At 41.4% G+C, this 22,708-nt stretch overlaps 1 protein-coding gene across 1 annotated transcript in view; it reads right to left on the reverse strand.

Moving 5' to 3' along the window:
* Positions 1–22,708, reverse strand: part of LOC138974784 (serine/threonine-protein kinase SIK2-like) — a 45,656-nt gene that overhangs the window by 18,271 nt on the left and 4,677 nt on the right. Inside the window, exons 2-3 of the mRNA XM_070347512.1 lie at positions 2,968–3,084; positions 2,591–2,646 (exon numbers count right to left, since the gene is read on the reverse strand). Of these exons, the coding sequence (XP_070203613.1) occupies positions 2,591–2,646; positions 2,968–3,084 (173 nt within the window). The remainder of the gene's footprint in view (positions 1–2,590; positions 2,647–2,967; positions 3,085–22,708) is intronic.

A 22,708-nucleotide genomic window follows, 5' to 3' on the forward strand; every position in this document is an offset into this window, starting at 1 on the left:
GAATTCGTCAATTGAATCTTTTTCTTTTCTTTAACGATCCCGCATCTACCATTCACTGTTAAACAATGTCAAATTGCACGTAATAGGAACAAACATTTTCTAATTTCAAGCGCTGGAGAAATCTAATGACGACATTTGAGAATATCCTCTGTCCCGCACCCTTAATTCACTGTGGCACCTGTACCGAGTTCCGTTATCAGCATTCGCACCCAAGGCGAAGGCCAAAAACAGACTGGGTCAGTTCGTTTCAGTGTCCAATTATCACCAGATCGTGAAATACATGACGTCTGGTTTAATCCATCACTGCAGTTCATTTCAGAAAGTTCATCATCGGGATTGTCTTGCAGCAGTTTATGTGGGGCAGAAATTCAATTTGTAAGCGATGACGAGAGCTATCAACGTCACTTTCGATGACGCCAAGGGGTAACACGGCACGCTTATCAGGAGATTTACTCATTTTCAACACACGACATGAATCCAAAACGAATGCAAATTGCGAAACTTCTGACAATTTCGGTTGTAAATGCTAGATTTAATTAAACAACTAAATAACTATATAAATGAATGTTCAGTCATTCGGATATTGGTAAAAGGAGTGACTCCCGATTTTGAAAATATTCAAGAAACCCCCCCCCCCCCCCATTTGCATCCTTGTCAAAATGGACGGCCGAGCTTTCCCTACACGGTTAAAACTAGCGCAGTTTTTTTTTCGAAAAAAAAGTAATGTCTGCAAAATTCAAGGAAAAATGTCAACACACACACACACAAGCGCACGCGCACACACACACACACACACACACACACACACACACACACACACACAAACGCACGCACACACACAAACACACACACACACAGCTGGACTAGGTGAGAGAAGGACACTACTGACACAGACACTCTAGGAGCTATCCGAGCAGCCTATCTGTAAGGCATCGATCGTGCGCTATATTTATCATCCGGGACTTGATTTATCTCGTCTGAACTGTGCTCCGCTTTCTAAAATTAGTCAGCGCGATTTACATCTGCCCGGAGACACAAAGGGGAAAAGTGAGCTGCGTGCTTTGTCTCTGTGAGATACGGCGCCATCAATCAGATTGAACATCAATTTAAAAAAAAGATTTTTTTTAAACTTGTCCTCTTTTGTTTTAATAGCCAGAAATATCCTCAGACTAACGATTCCGTACCTGGCATTGGTGTTTACGTGCTATTCCCACAAGTCTAAATGTCACGTTCGTTACTCATGTGGTTAAAAAACGTCTTGGCTATTGAACAATCTATCTTGATATAGCAAGTGAACGTTGGTATGGCCTTTCTCCGTTGTGATTTTCTTTTTCTTCTTCAAATTCATCAAGCACGCGTTAAAGCTCCCGTGTCCCTGTGTCTCTCCACGGACCATTGTTTGTTGTTACTTTAAGCCTCAGGGACATTGTACCTAAAGTAACATAAACACCTACAGTACCATGATTTTTCCGATAAGATAAAGCTCCACAAACACAATTACAATGAAATGAAATCAACGTTGGAAATATATCTTGACACAACTCCTAAACCACTAAACAGTATAAGCTCAAAGCTTGTTGTTGATCCTATAATATATATATATATATATCCATGATAAATTGTTGAATAAAACACTGTTCAAACCAACTCCAAAACGTCTAGCATGAGTATCGATACTTACACAATTATATTGACATAGCTTTTTAACGTTGCACAGGGATAGCTTTCACGTCCTTCAGTGATCCTGTTATGTGTTACTATCACACCGCGTGTGTTTGCAATAACGTATTATACTAGTGCAATGTGTTATTCATTGACATGTGAGTGATGGCACTGTAAACAATGTTATGTTGTTGTTTTTTCACCCAATGATTGTACAGCACTTTGAGCAGGGATTAAACCCAGGATACACGCGCTTTATTAATATTATGCATTATTATTATCATCCCAACACAAGAAGGTCTGCAGAGTTATATGCCCTTCCTCCCCTGTGCTACGTACATACAGTAGACAGACCTGGGAACCTCTGTTTTGCACTTTGTATTCTCAAAGAAACTTGGCGTATTTTCAGAAAAATGAGTGTACTCCACACAGCATTCGAACATCCAAAATACTGGATCGGCTTCGAGATGCATTTGTTAAAAAAGTAGTCTAGCAATTTATTTTATCGGGTTTTTTTTTTCAGACAATCAAGCATACAAAATACGTCGAAATCGCATGGGTTCCCAGGTCTGAGTATTATATATTCTTACCCACAAGTCGAAGCATACAAGCTATGTAACAATTACAACTGTTCGTTGGCGGAGATAGTCCCTTTAAAGATTTACAATCAGCCATAACGTCTGACACCGGAGATGTTAATTGCTTTGTCCCCACATAAATATTAAACGTCAATTCCACAGAAGATTCGCCTGGTATTTCAGATCCACAAGCTAACTCGCCGTACAAATTTAGCATTTTTCGAGTCTGGAACAAATCATCAGTAATCCTGTGCTCGTAATTCTTTCTATTCTGAGACTTGATATTTGAATCTGCTGACAGCAAATGTATGCGTTTTATTCAGTCGAGGCAGCGTCGAGCTCAATCTGACCTTGCAACAAATATCTCCGCCACACAATAATCCTCTAGGGGTATCGCTTTGTTTCGCTTGGGGTGGCAGTGGGTTGGAGATGAATCTGATAACTGGTTGACGGTCATTTCGCAAGCTGCTGACTGAACTGCATGCATATATATATTTGAACAGCCTCTCGTTAAGTGTACAAAATAAATAAAAAATAAAATATTAAAATTAAAAAAACATCCACCAAGAACAGAAAACAAATAAGTCCAATTTTGTTTTTAAACTGCAAATTCTAGAAATGGTCTTGCCAGCATGAAAGTTCAGCACCACCACGACCCCCCCCCCCCCCCCCCCCCCCCTGATTGTTTTGTTTGTTCTTGCATTCTTGTCTGGCTAGTGGTACCGACCTGGTAGAGCTTGATGATGTGCTGGTGGCTGAGCATTTTGAGGATGGTGACCTCTCGGTAGATCTTCTTCATGTTGCTTTCGTCGAGCTGGCTCTTGTCGATGATTTTGATGGCCACCTGCAACAACCAATCACAACATTCGTTACAAAACATATCAATTATTCATGATTCGTCTTTCACATCACAACCAATCACAGCACATGTTACAAAACAGACGTAAATTTTGTTAATGTGAAGAGCTCAGAAGCATTCCAAAAGTTGGCATTACATAGACAAGACCGCTCCAGGTATCAAATGAACCTTCGGTCTTCTGACCCCCTAAAGTTCCACTAAACATTAAATGTGGGGGTCCGGGAACCATCTCGGTGGATCGTCTGTGGGGAGACCTGGCAAAATACAGTGGAACCCCCTTTTAAGACCTCCAAAAATCAGAGAAAAAAATCAGGTCTTAAAAGGGAGGGAGTCTTAAAATGGAGGTAAATTTACATAGACTATAAGGCCAAAAAGAAAAATATGTCTGTTTCCGGTAACCCGACCGACCCTATTTTTAAGCGCCGACCCTAAATGTTTTTTTCGCTTTTCGCAACAACAACAAAAATATATATATCAAGTATACTTTATTTATTTATAATTATAGTTTCAATATATATCTAGGTCAAAAACATGTGCTAAATGATTGTAAGTAAACTAAGGAAGCATTTTAAAAAAAATAAACGTAAAAAGACGTTAACAAAACGTAAGAAAAAGGTTTAAAAAAAAAATTTTAAACGACCGACCGACCCTATTTTTTTCGGCGATGTTACCGGAAACAGACATATTTTTCTTTTTGGCCTAAAGAGAACAGCTGAGAAAGGAAGGTCTTAAAAAAGAGGAAGTCTTAAATTGGGGGGGGGAGGGGGGGTCTAAAGGGGGATTCCATTGTCAGGACAGTTGGTAACAGCCAAAAACAATGTACAGGAATGACCACATCCTCCCTATAACTCCCTAACTCTACCGTTCCCACACCATTTCAAACGTGGGTAGGGGAGGGGAGGAGGGGGGGGGCATAGCGGTGCGGCCTGCTGCTGATTGTAACAAAGCGCGACTACTACTGCCATGTAATAAAGCCGTCGTCTTAAAAACAGTCATACAGAGCTTTTGCTATACATGTACGACTGTCACCCAGATTTAAGTTTTGTAACATGTTGTGAGCCAAAAGCTCGTCCACAGTGTCGAATGCAAGATGTGACGTAAAACAAATAAAGCATGCATGACAGACAAAATTTGAAACGTCGAAAAAAAAACCCCGAAGCAGATAAAATATTATACGTGTGTAACTGTGGTTGTGTCTGACAACCTACCTTATTTTTTTGCGAAGGAAGGCATACACAATTACTTGCAACCTCGTCAAAGTTCCCCTTTCCCTCTCCCTACCCCCCCCCCCCCCCCCCCCTCCCTCAAACCGTCTTCCTGTCCCATTTTCAAGCGTACATGAAAAGCATTTCGTCAACCGATTTTACATTTCTCTACATGACAGATCACGCCGTTACAAGCCAAGGTGCTTTTCTCTTACGTCACACAACGAGGATGCAGGTCAAGAGGAAAAGATATCTCTCTCTCACACACACACACACACACACACACACACACATGCGCGGGCTTACACACACACACACACACACACACACACACACACACACACACTCACTCACACACACCCTGAAGCGCACACGTTCACAGTCTCTCTGTCTCTCTCTCTCCCTCTCTCTCTCTCTCTCTCTCTCTCTCAGTCCCCCTCTCTCTCTCTCACACACACACCCTGAGGCGCACACGTACACAGTCTAATTCTCTCTCTCTCTCTCTCTCTCTCTCTCTCTCTCTCTCTCTCTCTCTCTCTCTCTCTCTCTCTCTCTCACACACACACACACACACACACACATGTACACACACACACACACACACACACACACACACACACACTTCCTCATCAGTCTTGATAACTGAACAACTCGAAACACGACGTTGTATTAACAATAACATAGCAAATCAAATGCGTCGCAACATGGAACAATCAATAGACGAGAAAATTCAAGAAGACTGCAATGAAAGACAATATTTTGTCTGTCGTCGCTTAGTCATAGTACCTCATGGCTCCTAATAATGCTGACAACATAATCAATAACAACGTAAAACATCTTTTACTTCATGCGTTTTACCATACTCACAAGTGCTGCTCGTAAGTTGAGGTTAAAACTGAGAGAACGGGAGTGGGTGGGGGCGGAAGGGGGGGGGGGGGGGGGTAGGAGGACAGGGAGAGAGACGTTGATGGTTGAATACAATTAGACGTAAAAGCACCGCGCGCTTGCTTGTGTGTGTGTGTGTGTGTGTGTGTGAGAGAGAGAGAGAGAGAGGAAAGAGAGAGAGAGAGAGAGAGAGAGAGAGAGAGAGAGAGAGAGAGAGAGAGAGAGAGAGAGAGATTGAACAGTTGAATGTGCTTTTTAAGTCTGATGACTTGCAAGACGGAGAGAGAGAACGACAGACAGTGATCTACCGTCATGGAGAAATTCATCCACAAACTGGAACCTGAGAGAAACGCCAATCCCCCCCTCCCCCTAGACAATTACATCTGGCCGCGTCAAAAACCGGGTAAAGTGCAAGAAGACTAGGCCACTACACCTCATTGCCCAGCGGCTGACAGACGCAGTTATCCTCACCCGAGAATGACACGGAAAGGGGGGTAGGGGAGGGGAAAGTAAGGGGGAGAGGGGGGAGGGGGTCTTCATTGACGTCATAGGCATTGCTGTCAGCGTTTCTTCATTGATTGGTGTTAGGTGCAGAGTAGATGTAATGTAGAGTAGTGTGATGTAGTGTTGTGTAGGGTATAGTTTGGTGTGGTGTGGTATAGTGAAGTGTAATGTTGTGTATTGTATAGTGTAGTGTAGTGTAGTGGAGCGTAGTGTAGTGTACATCAAAAATACACGACCGAAAAACTGTATTTTAGCATAATTTACAAGGCTTGTCTGAACTTTTTCTGAACTGTTTACAATGCTTGTCAGCTTGAATCAAACACGCACTAGCTGCCATGGATTCCTAGAGCAACGACGCTAATCGTATGGGGTATTTTGGCGTGAGTGGACATAGAGACGTCACCAGTTGGGGGAAAAAAAACAGTATTGTAACTAATTCCGTGGCACAACTACTGTTCTTGTGTTGCGCCAGTAAGTTCTAATATATATCAGTGCGCACACGATCTCTCTACAGTACTGTTAAATGTTCTTTGGCGCTGTGACATCACTGGACTGTACTGACAGAGTATAATCATGGACAGTGGTGCTCCCGAATTAGGACAAGAACAAAAATCTAAAAGCGGGAAGGAAATCTTATCGTGGAAGTAACTTTACAGACATTATTGCAATGGAACCCATTTTCAAAACCAAGGTCTGAAAATGACTCATTTGGGGCCACACTGTAACAGATAATCTAGAAAACCAAGGTCTGAAAATGACTCGTTTGGGGCCACACTGTAACAGATAATCTAGAAAACCAAGGTCTGAAAATGACTCGTTTGGGGCCACACTGTAACAGATAATCTAGAAAACCAAGGTCTGAAAATGACTCGTTTGGGGCCACACTGTAACAGATAATCTAGAAAACCAAGGTCTGAAAATGACTCATTTGGGGCCACACTGTAACAGATAATCTAGAAAACCACTGTCTGAAAAGGGGGAGGGGATCTTAAAAAGGGATGCTCCCCTGTGTGAAGCGGTAACTATTCGTCTCTGTTCCTCCAGTGTTAGAGTGTTTATTCAAAACACCCTGACTACACACATTACCGATACCTGTCAACTGGTCTCAAAATACACAAGCTTTACATCCCTCCACCCCCACTCACCCACCCCCCAAAACACACACAAACATACACACACACACACACACACACACACACACGAGCAACGGGATCCCATAAAAGCACACCTACAGATTTCTGTCTGCAGTATGTCTGTACACGACTATAATTATGTACTTATCAGCTACGTGCAATGGGGTTGACGCCCAACGTATCAAAGACCACCTCAAGGTAAAGATAACCGTGCAGATCGTTCAAAGATAAATGAATTGATCCAAATTTAAAGTGAAAATGACAAGGCGTACCACACAGAGAATTTTTGAAGAACAGTCATCAACGAATTATGCAAATGCGCAACTTTGCCGATCTTGTGATGCACAGAGCCAGATGGTTGATAGGGGACGGTAGGAAGGTATGTTTTCTACAATAAGTATGCTATTTCATATGTTACGTGGATTTCCATTGGTCAATTGGGCAAAACTGAGCTCAGTGCAAAAGTGATATCGACGACATTTCCGTCGATATCAGTTTTGATATCGACGACCTCTTTATTGCTTCCCCACTTCAAAAACAAAAACACCTAAATTTAAAAACAAACAAATATATATGAAAATGTAATTATCCCAGAATTTAGTTGAGCAAGTGACTAAAGACTTTTTGAAAGAAAAGACATTTTAAAATACTGAAAAGTACAAGAAAAGAGTGAACAAGTCGCGTAAGGCGAAAATACAATATTTAGTCAAGTAGCTGTCGAACTCACAGAATGAAACTGAACGCAATGCAACGCAGCAAGACCGTATACTCGTGGTCCACCGCTCACGGCATAGGCAGTGAAATTAACAAGAAGAGCGGGGTAGTGGTTACGCTATGCTGCATAGCACGCTTTTCTGTACCTCTCTTCGTTTTAACTTTCTGAGCGTGTTTTTAATCCAAACATATCATATCTATATATTTTTGGAATCAGGAACCGACAAGGAATAAGATGAAAGTGTTTTTAAATTGATTTCGAAAAAAAATTGTTGATAATAATTTTTATGTATTTAATTTTCAGAGCTTGTTTTTAATCCGAATATAACATATTTATATGTTTTTGGAATCAGCAAATGATGGAGAATAAGATAAACGTAAATTTGGATCGTTTTATAAATTTTTATTTTTTTTTACAATTTTCAGATTTTTAATGACCAAAGTCATTAATTAATTTTTAAGCCACCAAGCTGAAATGCAATACCGAACCCCGGGCTTCGTCGAAGAGTACTTGACCAAAATTTCAACCAATTTGGTTGAAAAATGAGGGCGTGACAGTGCCGCCTCAACTTTCACGAAAAGCCGGATATGACGTCATCAAAGACATTTATCAAAAAAATGAAAAAAACGTTCGGGGATATCATACCCAGGAACTCTCATGTCAAATTTCATAAAGATCGGTCCAGTAGTTTAGTCTGAATCGCTCTACACACACACACACACAGACAGACACACGCACATACACCACGACCCTCGTTTCGATTCCCCCTCGATGTTAAAATATTTAGTCAAAACTTGACTAAATATAACAACAAGTCGCGTAAGGCGAAAATACAATATTTAGTCAAGTAGCTGTCGAACTCACAGAATGAAACTGAACGCAATGCAACGCAGCAAGACCGTATACTCGTGGTCCACCGCTCACGGCATAGGCAGTGAAATTGACAAGAAGAGCGGGGTAGTGGTTACGCTATGCTGCATAGCACGTTTTTCTGTACCTCTCTTCGTTTTAACTTTCTGAGCGTGTTTTTAATCCAAACATATCATATCTATATATTTTTGGAATCAGGAACCGACAAGGAATAAGATGAAAGTGTTTTTAAATTGATTTCGAAAAAAAAAATTTGATAATAATTTTTATATATTTAATTTTCAGAGCTTGTTTTTAATCCGAATATAACATATTTATATGTTTTTGGAATCAGCAAATGATGGAGAATAAGATAAACGTAAATTTGGATCGTTTTATACATTTTTATTTTTTTTTAACAATTTTCAGATTTTTAATGACCAAAGTGATTAATTAATTTTTAAGCCACCAAGCTGAAATGCAATACCGAACCCCGGGCTTCGTCGAAGAGTACTTGACCAAAATTTCAACCAATTTGGTTGAAAAATGAGGGCGTGACAGTGCCGCCTCAACTTTCACGAAAAGCCGGATATGACGTCATCAAAGACATTTATCAAAAAAATGAAAAAAATGTTCGGGGATTTCATACCCAGGAACTCTCATGTCAAATTTCATAAAGATCGGTCCAGTAGTTTAGTCTGAATCGCTCTACACACACACAGACACACACACAGACACACACACAGACACACGCACATACACCACGACCCTCGTTTCGATTCCCCCTCTACGTTAAAACATTTAGTCAAAACTTGACTAAATGTAAAAAGAAAGTAATAATCAGAGGGAGGGATATGGAACAGCCAAAACTGAGACAAATACTTTTGTAATTTCTTTACAGTAAATACAAAATGTCCAGAGAATTAGCAATATATCTAACATTGACTGACTGTGTGATGATATCTTCTGCTATTGGTCTGTTTCGACAGTGATATCAAAATCTCGACCTCCGGTCTCGATTTTGATATCACTGTCTCAACAGACCATAGCAGAAGATATCATCACACAGTCCGTCAATATTACCCATTCGTGAGTGTGTGTGTGTGTGTAGGTGTATGTTTATGTGTGCGTGTGTGTGGGTGTGTATCATGTGCGTGCCTACGTCAGGCTGTGTTTGCTCAGGTGTCAATAACGATCTGAAGCGATCTTTCTGCCTTTGAACTCAACCTTCATCAGCCGAGTCACACCTTGCATTTTGAAAAGTGCTGTCAATTAAATAGCTCTGGACAATTTGGCAGATAAGTTTATTTTCTGTATTATAAGTGTTCGTCTGTAGGTCCACGTAAAAGACCGCTTGGTCGAAGATCTGTGACCATAACGTTTTGTTTTGTCACAATTAAACGTTCCCATAAAATACCTTTCTTGTTTTTTTATTCAGAATTTTTGAACGTTGTCAGTCTATTTTTATTTTTTCAACCTTCATTGTTACTTGTATTAATTAATATCAAGAGCCTTGAGAGCCGAAGACAGTTGCAGGATTTTGTTCTATACATGTATACATTATATAAGACACAATAGGGGACAATGCTCTAGCAACTCGTCTGGCAATGACCGAATGCATCCATGGACAAAATGGTCTCATTACGACTTAATCCATTCAAATAATGTTCAGAGAGATCAAATATATGTACTCCGTCAAGAGCCTGAATTCAGTTCTACAGGACTTAACCTAGTATGCATGCCAGCAAAATGTAGTAATACAAGTCTTTGGCCAAGCGGCACCATATAATTTAGCACTGAAACCAACACTTGCACAGGAAGTCTTTTGGAAACTTGGCCAAAAATAATCATTGACAGTCACAAAAGCTGCGTCATAGCAGTGATTTAAATAAATTACACCTGGTTTTTTTCTGCGAGCACATCGAAAATGGCGTATCCGCGAACCCTTCCTACGCCCTTACACAAACTGGTTCCTGTCCAGGCAACATATCGCGCAATTAACTGATTTGTGTACAATAAACGTGAGAAACATTTCTAGATTATTCTCTTGAGTGTAGCGACATTCCCAAAATATATATCCCACCTGCAAGTAATCAACGAGCATTCACTCAAAAGACAATTCACAGGTACATGTAATGTCCGAACAAGTTCTTATCTCACAGACACAAACTGCGCATACATAAATTTTTATGTATACACGTACGCCAGTCTTTCTGCCTCTCTCTCCTTCCCTCCCTCCCCCCGTCACACACACACACACACACACACACACGACGGGACATTCTGAACACCCCGCACATGTGCATCGCCCTTCCCCTTCCAACCCCCCCCCCCCCCAAAAAAAAAAGGAGAAAAAGAAGTATACCCTACCCCTCCGCACCCCCCATCCCCAGCAAGCAAAGCGGGGACGCCAGGCGGGAGTAGGTAGGCAATAAATAACGGTGTTTACATTGCATGTGACGCACAGCAAGCGACGAAACGTGTGTGTGTGTGAGTGTAAGCAGTCCTTGTAACGCACGTTACGTCTCGTGTCCTTGCTGACTCTGGGGCGCAATTCAGTTGACTCCGCCGCTTTTCACCTGCTTGCCCACCTACCGCGCAATTAATAATGTCAAACACGTGTGTCTGTCCGCAGGCATCTCCTACACTGTTCCGGAGTGGAGGTGAGATAAGGGGGTAGGGGAGGAGAGCTGAAACAGGTGTCCGGGCTGTGTGTGAAGGGTCATACAACATACCAAAGAACTAGGGTGGAAAAAGGGGGGAGGGGGACTTAAAAGAGGGGGAAAAGATATTTATAATGAGTGAGAAAGACACAGAGAGAGAGAGAGAGAGAGAGAGAGAGAGAGAAAATAAGTGTGTGTGTGTGTGTGTGTTTAAGCAATACCGTAGAACTGCTTCTTATAACCGTAGAACTGCTTCTTACATTTTACAACCGATATCAGAGAATGACACACAGTACAAGCAATAAGGTCGCGCCAGCTGTCAAAAGATGTGGGGAAAAGCTGTGGATGACTCGTTGCGATACATGCCATTCACATTTCCTCTCACCCGCACGCTCTGCACTGATGCTACACATTCATGCTAAAGGTACACTGAGAATAGATTCATAGTTAATCATGTATAAGGTAAAGTTAAGATTTCCCTCCATCTTCTTTTCATACCTGTTTTGTTCCGTGCTGCTTTTGCTTTTTGCTTTTCATTTTCCTTTGTGTTTGTCCTGAAGAAGCTTACATAAGCGAAAATTTGATATTGTATTAATATATTGTGCTATCCTTGTATTGGTGAGTACATAATTATTTTTTTTAAATTTTGTTAGTCTCCCATACATTCACTTTGTTGTTTAGACTAAGATTTCTCTTTCAAACTGCACCCTAAAAACAGTGAAATATAGCGAAAACGCATGGAACTTTGACAGGCATATATATATAAATGCGGGAGTATACATCGATAGCCGCAGAGCGGTTCGTAAACACCTGTTGTTAAAATTGTAATTCGAGTGTCGACAGTTTACACGTCATAGAAAGCCCGAGATTTAATCAAATCAAATTCTGGTAAGGTTATAAAAAAGAAAAAAAAGATACAAAATTAAAAAAATCCTAGAATTTTTGCTATCGTAAACAAAACTTTGTCTTATGGCCCAATCCCTGCATGGCGACAGAAATTGTAAACAACTGCCGAGATAATGCTCTTCCAATCCATGCGTGTGTGACCCAGAAGTGGGACTACCTGCTGACCAATGCAAATACCCGCGATACAATTTTACCGTTGACTCGTTCAGTTCATAATCTTCTCCTACGTCAGAGAATGTTTTGCTTCCCCGGTAGCCTGCGATTGTTAGAGTACACAGTCCCAAGAAAGGAGCGACCACACGGGTTGAACATAACTGGAAGAAGGAGGGTTTTCTGCGCCAGCGCTGATCCGGCCTTGTTGACCATTGGTCAACAACTGATTACACGTAGGACCTATAATCGCTGTAGTGGTCACGTTTGTTCCGACGGTAATTGCGAAGGCTTTGACGTCAGAGATAACTTTCTTGCACTTGGTTGTTTGTTTTTTAACGGTATTTTTTCCTGCATAATTATGTCACTCAGAGATGTCGTTTGGCATCGCAAGCCGACGAAATGCCGAAACTCATTTCAAACTGCTCAAAGCTTTGTCGTCATTTCGGCAGAACAGGCAAACTCCAGAACTAACTCTGTCTGGTTTGTATAGGTTGTGAAAGAGTTATTGCTTTTATTGAGACACATTTTCCACAGATGATCTATGTCAGTCCACGTGTTAAAGACACACCCCTCGCTAGTGACTGGGCTATAAGGTCACGTGGGAAATCTTGCCTCAATAAAAGCAAGAGTCTTTCATAACTCATACCACCCATATCACTACAAACATTTTCTGTATTGGCAATAGTGACCTGAGGACATTAAGCACCCAATGGTCAGTCAACCCACTCAAACCCGACAGAGTTGATTCCGAACACCGTCTGTGTCATAATATAACATATATGCAGCCTAATACTGTAATAGTAATTGGCTTTACAACCTTTTGGCTACTATGTTTTCAAATGATGATTTGAAATATCATTGTTCATAATGTGTCCGCTGCGTACGCCCTTGGACGAACTCAGTTGAGTTTTAAATTTGTAGAGAACATAAATTGTCTCCAGTGTTTGTCAAGTAAAGTTATAAACGTGTTTAGTGCTCCTGCTGTCACAATGTTGGGCGGTAAATTATTCCAGTTATTCACAACACGGTTAGTAAAAAAAAGTTTGCAAACTTCTTCCCGATGGGGGCAATATGACCGCAAGGACTGTCTGTTATGGCCAAAACAGTCATCACCAATTTCGGCAAATTGGCCTAAGAAAATGAATCCGAGCAATATCCCTGGACACTACAATACACTATCGCGAAGTTCCTTTTGTGCCTATGATTTCAATGATGCGTGTGAAACTATTCATATAGGGAAAAAGAAAGCAGTTTCATGGTCCTACTTTACTTCATCATGTATATATGTCACAGTGGAAATGAGAATCCAGTGAGATTCCGAATCGCACTAGTGGAGATTGGAATTCCAGTTTGCACTAGGGCAAACTAGAATTCTCATCTCCACTGGATATTATTTTGTTAGTGAAGATTGGAATTCCAGTTTGCCCTAGTGCAAACGGGAATCCAGTTTCAGTGGAGATGGGAATTCCAGTTTTCACTAGGGGAAATAGGAATTGGGGGAAATAATGTGTTTAAAGGTTTATAATTGTAGTTTTAAAACCATATCATCTTGAGTCACTCATGACTTTAAGGCTTACTCATTTCAGGTATTGAAATTCAGAAATAAAATTAATATTATTGAATTGATATAATCGAACAACACAGAGTAATTGCGCACAATACGTTTTTTTGTAATCAATATCATTAAATCATATTACAAAGTTAAAAGTTTATAAAGATGAAGCATGAAAGGTAGGCCTTCATACACACTCCCACACATGCATGCACTCACGCACGCACACAAACATGCCCTTTTTGCTTTTTTTCATTTCACTGGAAATCCATCAACAGTTCTTGCAAAATGTGCTTTCTGGGTGACATTTTGTACAGCAGTCTATGTTTGCTTTTAGGCAATTGCACCGTTTCGTTGGACAGTTGCCCTTGCATTTGCAGACTGTTCTTGTATCAGAGTTATTTCTTGTATGTGATAAGGTGGGGTGGAAGGGGGGGGGGAAGGCCAGGACGTATTCACATGAGACGCCGAGACAGAGGTTGATCTAACATGTCTTTATTAAAATACACCAGAAGGCAGTGTCTGCAGACACATGAAAAAGAAAGGAAAACAACATAAGAACATGACACAATGAAGCGCAAAGGAAATGTTCATAACGATAACAAATACTCAGCTGTTAAGCTGAAATAAAAAGGAAGGGGAAGAAAGGAGAGACAAACCTAATTCCCTAAACAAACGATCACGGATATCGAAGCGTGACAGTGAACATTGTTAGCGGGTAAGTAGCGTTAGGGGCAAAACAACGAAACAGACGCTATGACGTCACTATACTGCCGATCAAAATGGCTAACACATAGTACTTGCACACCAATGCATCAATCACACGCTCATAACACATCATAGGCCTGATCAAACCTAGCAAATACAATAATACAAACAAGAACCAAACTCTACTTACAGTTCACTCTTCAATGCAGAATTAAACAAACGAAGTTATGGCGGGGCCGTTCAACAAATCGCCGGTCTCAAATCACTCAACACACACACAGACCGCCCAGGGTCTTGTCACCTTCGCGTCACGGGTCAGACTGACCGCCTCACGCTATCGGGGGCCGAATGCGCGCGCACAATACGAATTAACCAATCAGCATGTAAACATTCAACCAACCACGACACATGCATCCTAAGAGCACAAGTACAACAAAGACATACAGTGATACACACATGGTCGCCTCACGGGGAATAAACGGGACAGGGATTGGCAGAGAAAAGCAAAGACAGTGGCCGTGAAATCTCCACACGGCTACATCCCCCCCAACTCTTTAACAAACTGCGGCCTCGCAGATTCAACGCCCCAGGACGAGCTGAACGTGACATTACAACGCAATACAAACGTAGAAGGAACAAAACATCGACGAGTAACCAAAATTAGCATTTAACAATAAAAGTTGACATGCAAGTCACACAAACCATTTAAGCAAAATCAACCAAACCACATGAGCCAATGACTATAGATGCTAATATAAAACTCCAGTCTTGATTCAGATATAACAGTAGGAGAGAACCTTGATTGCTTATCGGTGCACCAACTGTTTCTTTCTGTCTTAACACAAGTGTAGAAAGGTCATGGTCAGATCACCAGCTTAGGGAAGAAAGTTCTCCGGAGTGGACGCGGGGGTAGCCTAACGGGAGCGGGGGAACAGGGGAAAGGATTACACTCGGACTCACAAGGCTGCTCAGCGTCTGCTAGCTTCACAGGGGGTGGAACTGTCTCCTGACTTTGACTTCCAGCAGACACAAGATCCGTCTGGCTGGCCTGCTCTCGTAGAACTTGTCGGATGACTGCTAGCCTATGACCTACACAGTATGGCTCACTAGGCTGTCGCCATGACAACGGCTGCTTGCACACTGGACGCTTCGCTGGGCACCTGCTCTGGAGATGCCCGCTGCGGCCACAAATCCAGCAGCGTGGTTTCGAAGATGGTAGTAACTTCCCTGAGGCAACTTTGGGAACGGCAGGCACACGATGATTCATTTCGACTGGCAGCTGTGTGGATTTCGCCGCCAGCGCACTGACTTCTACATGCATTTCGTTCAAAGCAGAACTTTCCTCTGCAGCAGCTTGCTTCACTAACTCAAAGTCCTCTCCCATCCATCTGAGAGCTTCCGCTCGCACTACAGCAAAAGATGCACCCTCACGCTTTCTAGCAAACTCCCTCAGATCCCGTCTCAACTCAGACAAACAAAGTCCATTGATAAAATGACCTCGGAGGGTAATATCCTTAAGGGTATCAGGTTCCACAGCGTTAACCTTCATCTGGGTAGCCTGCAATGCGTGGGCATAGTCAAGAACGCTTTCCTCTTGACTCTGGTTGCGCTCATAGAACGCTGACATCTGTGCAACCACGCAGGTGTGATCTCCAAAAGTGTCTTGCAAGATGTTCAATACAAAGTTGGCAGTGGCGGTCTCCTGTGGGGGATGCAGATTTACCTCCCTCCTGGCTGGCCCAGCAAGTGACTGGATCAGCCATTCAGCAGTTTCGCCGCCCAGTGCCCCCAGGTTGAAGTGGGCAATGATGCGACGAGCCTCCGTAACGAAGTCGTCTAGTGAACAGCCATCTTCGCCGCTAGTGAAGAGGGGAAGCCTGGGAGGGGAAAACATTTGCCACTGCGGTCTAGGAGCCACGTCGACCGCCATCTTTGATACGCCGAGTACCTCCTACACTGCCTTCTGATGTTAATTATGGCGTCTCTACTTCCTGAACCCTGCTGCGCAGCGCCATTTGTGATAAGGTGGCGTGGAAGGGGGGGAAGGCCAGGACGTATTCACATGAGACGCCGAGACAGAGGTTGATCTAACATGTCTTTATTAAAATACACCAGAAGGCAGTGTCTGCAGACACATGAAAAAGAAAGGAAAACAACATAAGAACATGACACAATGAAGCGCAAAGGAAATGTTCATAACGATAACAAATACTCAGCTGTTAAGCTGAAATAAAAAGGAAGGGGAAGAAAGGAGAGACAAACCTAATTCCCTAAACAAACGATCACGGATATCGAAGCGTGACAGTGAACATTGTTAGCGGGTAAGTAGCGTTAGGGGCAAAACAACGAAACAGACGCTATGACGTCACTATACTGCCGATCAAAATGGCTAACACATAGTACTTGCACACCAATGCATCAATCACACGCTCATAACACATCATAGGCCTGATCAAACCTAGCAAATACAATAATACAAACAAGAACCAAACTCTACTTACAGTTCACTCTTCAATGCAGAATTAAACAAACGAAGTTATGGCGGGGCCGTTCAACAAATCGCCGGTCTCAAATCACTCAACACACACACAGACCGCCCAGGGTCTTGTCACCTTCGCGTCACGGGTCAGACTGACCGCCTCACGCTATCGGGGGCCGAATGCGCGCGCACAATACGAATTAACCAATCAGCATGTAAACATTCAACCAACCACGACACATGCATCCTAAGAGCACAAGTACAACAAAGACATACAGTGATACACACATGGTCGCCTCACGGGGAATAAACGGGACAGGGATTGGCAGAGAAAAGCAAAGACAGTGGCCGTGAAATCTCCACACGGCTACATGTATATTGCTTGGTTCAACACTGTTAAGTTCCAGAAACTCTACAGAGCGCATGTCCACAAGTTCAACACCGTGGTTTTACAATACAATACAATACTACTGTCGGCTCTGACGGCCGAGGGTGGGATCTCTCTCTCTCTCTCTCTCTCTCTCTCTCTCTCTCTCTCTCTCTCTCTCTCTCTCTCTCTCTCTCTCTCTCTCTCTCTCTCTCTCTCTAACTCTCTCTATCTCTCTCTAACTCTAACTCTCTCTAACTCTCTCTCTCTCTCTCTCTCTCTCTCTCTCTCTCTATATATATATATAACTCTCTCTCTAACTCTCTCTAACTCTCTCTAACTCTAACTCTCTCTAACTCTCTCGCTTTCTCTCTCTCTCTCTCTCTCTCTCTCTCTTTATCTCATGCTTCATCTTATATAAACTTTTAACTTTGTAATATGATTTAATGATATTGATAAAAAAAAACTATTGTGTGTTGTTCGATTATATCAATTCAATAATATTTATTTTTATTTCTGCATTTCAATACCTGCAATGAGTAAGCCTTAAAGTCATGAATGACTCAAGATGAAATGGTTTTAACAACAATTGTAAACCTTTGAACACATTATTTCCCCCAATTCCTATTTCCCCTAGTGAAAACTGGAATTCCCATCTCCACTGAAACTGGATTCCCGTTTGCACTAGGGCAAACTAGAATTCCAATCTTCACAAACAAATATCCAGTGGAGATGAGAATTCTAGTTTGCCCTAGTGCAAACTGGAATTCCAATCTCCACTAGTGCGATTCGGAATCTCACTGGATTCTCATTTCCACTGTGACATATACACCACGTGTTCAAAATAGCATTGCTGATCATAAATAACAAAAACAAAATATAAATGCACTGAGTGACTTTAATATCATGCACGCAAAAAATAAACACTGATACCACACAAAACGAAGTGTGACGTCTTGAAGATAACATTGTACTAAACTGCACAGTTATGTATTTTGAGCAACAAGCTATCAGTGACAGTGTAGTACGAAACAACTGTTCGGTTTCTGTGTCAACGGGTCTCATTCATCTTTCTTTCTTTATATGGTGTTTAACGTCGTTTTCAACCACGAAGGTTATATCGCGTCGGGGAAAGGGGGGGGAGATGGGATAGAGCCACTTGTTAATTGTTTCTTGTTCACAAAAGCACTAATCAAAAAATTGCTCCAGGGGCTTGCAACGTAGTACAATATATATATTACCTTACTGGGAGAAGGCAAGTTTCCAGTACAAAGGACTTAACATTTCTTACATACTGCTTGACTAAAATCTTTACAAACATTGACTATATTCTATACAAGAAACACTTAACAAGGGTAAAAGGAGAAACAGAATCCGTTAGTCGCCTCTTGCGACATGCTGGGGAGCATCGGGTAAATTCTTCCCCCTAACCCGCGGGGGGTGGGTCTCATTCAGAGTCGTCTCTGTCATTTGTGGTTTTAGACATGCACGGAGTGATCGAATGGGTATGCTTCAAATTGAAACCTCGAGGTCATCATTGATGCCCTCTCAAAGAATGAAAGCATAATGGTAATGTACATTATCCTACAATCGTGAGAGCGACACTCATCTATCTATAACAATATCGTTCAAACCACACGTGGGTATATCATGTAAATGAAGTCGTGTCAAATTAATCTGGACCTGCTTTTCCACAGCTCATGATGCTACAGTCACCGAGACAAACACCATTATGGAAACCCTGTTGCGCTCGCTGTTGTCCTTGGGAGAGGTTTTAGAACTAACACCTCACGCTATACTTTCTAGATTGACGTCTCTTTGCTTTGACGTCAAAGATTGCACGAGGCTTTGGAAGAGATCGAGTTTCCAAGAAGCGTCTTCAATGTGCACGCGTTGACTCCGGGATGCCTTGGAGCTGAAGGCACGCAAGTACAGTATTTAGGATAAACAGAACACTACATGGTTTGATTTGTCGTACCAGATTTACACGAGTTGCTTTTTTCAAATATTGAAAAGCTCGCTTTCGCTCGCAGTTCAATATTTAAAAATCAACATGTTTAAAAATCAACATACGACACAGCAAGCCATGCAGTATTTTCTATTTTGTGTTTGTTGTTGTTGTTTTTTTGGTGTTATTTTTACCTTACAGTGCACCGCCCTGATATGGCCCTTCGTGGTCGGCTGGGCGTTAAGCAAACAAACAAACAAACCTTACAGTGCCGCGTGACTGAGGATGACCACTTAATCAAATCGATGTCATTCACGTACATGGACACAACTCTCCGATGCTGCAGGACAGTTTTGCTCTGATTCCGAGACTCGTCACTGTTGCGGATAACGTACTCAAATAATATATCTCGTGTTCTTGCTGAAGGTCCAGGTCATGCAAAACTGTCTGCTAAATCAGACTTTTCTTACACTTACACTTACCCTTACCGTGATAGAAGCAATAGCATTCTTACCAAATCAGCGATTTGGTCCATTCATGGGCGCCGTTTGAAACAGTTCATTGCCACACAAAACCCTGCTTTCCCCCACAATGAACCGCACTAAGCAATGTTTCTCAAAGCAAAGCGTACAACATATACGCCTACGCTAGTCGTAACTATAGATCTATAGTGGGTTGGGTTTTTTAAGTAACATCGGGTCTAACAGTAACACTAGTACCTGTCAACTGCAACAGTACTTGTACTTCCAAAAATTGACCCAGAGCTGCACAAAACATTCACCTCACAGAGTGAGAGTTCCAGATCTTGACCGCAGCGTAATCGTCTGATCAATTTCCGCTGGGTCGTTTACTTGTTACACGGCCAACGCGCGTGACAGGGCAGGGTACATGTAACACACTAACAGAAACACTGAGGTGGGACTGGGAGGCAGTAAACTTCAAACACAAATAGTGAAATACAGTGTCATTACAGTGGAACCCCACATTAAGACCTCCAACATTCTGATAAAATCAGGTCTTAACAGTTAAATAGGAGGGAGCTTTTTTCCTGAAAAGGGTTGGCCATACGACTGGTGTAGCATGCACTGCTCTGCTTTTATATCCGGCCTTCGATCTTTAAAAATGATTTTGTCATATTAGAGAGAGAGAGAGAGAGAGAGAGAGACACACACACACACACACACACACACACACACACACACACACACACACACAGCACATACATTGTAATGAGAGAATGAACAGAAACGCCACAGTAAAACAAGAATTGTCCACTTACATGCAGATTTCCATGGCCAATTCTTGGAACATCGGCCTATCTTCTTTTTGTTATCGTGAGAGAGAGAGAGAGAGAGAGAGAGAGAGAGAGAGAGAGAGAGAGAGAGAGAGAGAGAGAGAGAGAGAGAGAGAGAGAGAGAGAGAGAGAGAGAGAGAAAATAATCTCCCACTCACCATTTCTAGGCTAAAATATATATACTAGTATTACTACATTCTGTGAGCCTTTATTGGGACAGTCCCAGGAATAGCATTGAGTTGCTTATCTCTGTTTATTTACCTGTGTACTTTAAATAAAGCCACAGTCACTGTATCATGGTGTCCTGTAGTACAGGTAAATGACCTTGAGGTGTTGGTACCGTGTGCCTGTAGGATATGTACACTGTACAATCCTTAATTACATGTAATGACCAAGCGTTTGGGGGGACAGGGTCACGGGGATCATTCTTTGACAGGGTCAGGTCGTGTCACTGTCAGGGTCAATTGAGTTTACGGTGGGTCGCCAGATCTCTTTCTTGGCAAATAAACGAAATTGTTGGCAGTTTGGCTGAAGTAGCAGTTCTGTTTAGTTTGCCAGCTTTGGGTTTTGACCCTATTTTAAGATCCCCCACTTTAAGACTCCCTCCCTTTTAAGACCCTGTTTTCTCAGATTTTCTGTTCATAACCTCTGTAAATTTACCCCCATTTTAAGACTCACCTGAAATGTTATTTTCAAAAATACCTTTTGAGGCTTTTCTATACCAAACTCAAAAAGACACATTTTGTCAGGCAACAAAGTCTGCACAATATCAATAACATTTCAGTAGTTTCTATTGAGAATAATATATTTTACTGACTCTAGAAAACTGTTTAATCTTCTAATATATATGGGGAAGCCTGGAGGTAAAACATGCTCACATTGGGAGATAGAGAGAGAGAGAGAGAGAGAGAGAGAGAGAGAGAGAGAGAGAGAGAGAGAGAGAGAGAGAGAGAGAGAGAGAGAGAGAGAGAGAGAGAGAGAGAGAGAGAGAGTGAGTGTGTTAATTATTATTTGTGGACATGATTTGGCAGACAGTAGCTTACTTACAAACCCATTTATAGGTGGTTGATCACTGACCTGAGTAAACAGTGATCTAGTACTATCACATTAATAAATAATAGAATGTGACCCAAATACCTTCATAACTATAACTGTTCTTTATCATTATAGATAACAGTAACACTACATAGTACTTAATCAGGAGTATCAGTGCAAAAAAAAGTCCATGAATATATAATATATATATATGTTTTATCTGTGTGACATACAGTTCAGCATGACATTTTGTATTTTTACACCCATTAAGCTCTTCATAGATCTCAGTCTCACCATTCTTTACTGATAAACTGATAATGTGGTGTACATTGTATTGTTGTTGTTCATTCACGTTATCAACTAAAGGCCCATACTCTACAAACGAGACCCAGTTCAGTTTATTTCCGGAACTTCATTTAATGAAAGAAAAGGAAGGATTCGCTAAGCCTGCAGCATTCCAATAAACAGGATGCATACATGTCCGGCACAAAATAGGTCATGCATTACTTCTGAATAGTAAACAGTGTTTCCAAGATAAATTAGTGTATAAACTATAAGTGCAAGCCACCCTCACACATATTCAATTGCACTTTGATACATATATATATTATATGATTGCCCTGTAATGCTCATGGCCACTTAACTTACAACTGCTCCAACAGTTATTGCTTAAACAAGTTTTACAACCTGGCTTTTGGCTCAGAATAATTAATGTTAATTAAATACATACATGTATTTAAATACCAAACCATTTTAAAGGAAAACCCAAAGCTTCAGTATTAGAATGTAACTATTTCAGTATGCCATACTTATAGTTATATAGAGTTTACAATTAGGCCAAAAAAAAAAAATTGTCTGTTTAGGGTAACCCGACCGACCCTATCGATTTGGCGCCGACCCAAAAACTTTTTTTGATTTCAAAAAAAAAGAAGAAAAAAAAGAGGTAAAAATGCTAAAAAAAGACATTTGGCGTTTCTTTCTCTCCCTTTCTCTCTGTTTTATTTATACGTTAGTTTTGAAACATGTATTCATCAAATATAAGAAGTGAATGTTCAGCCAACATAGCATTTACAAAAAAACAAAAAAAACAAAAAAAAACAAAATACCTACCTACCGACCCTACTTTTTTTGGTCATGTTACCCTAAACAGACAATTTTTTTTTTTTTGGCCTTATGTTGGTTTAAACAAAATTTTATTCAGAATTTCTTCGCA

This window comes from Littorina saxatilis, linkage group LG8 (genome assembly GCF_037325665.1).
Source record: "Littorina saxatilis isolate snail1 linkage group LG8, US_GU_Lsax_2.0, whole genome shotgun sequence".
Classification (NCBI taxonomy): Eukaryota; Metazoa; Mollusca; class Gastropoda; order Littorinimorpha; family Littorinidae; genus Littorina; species Littorina saxatilis.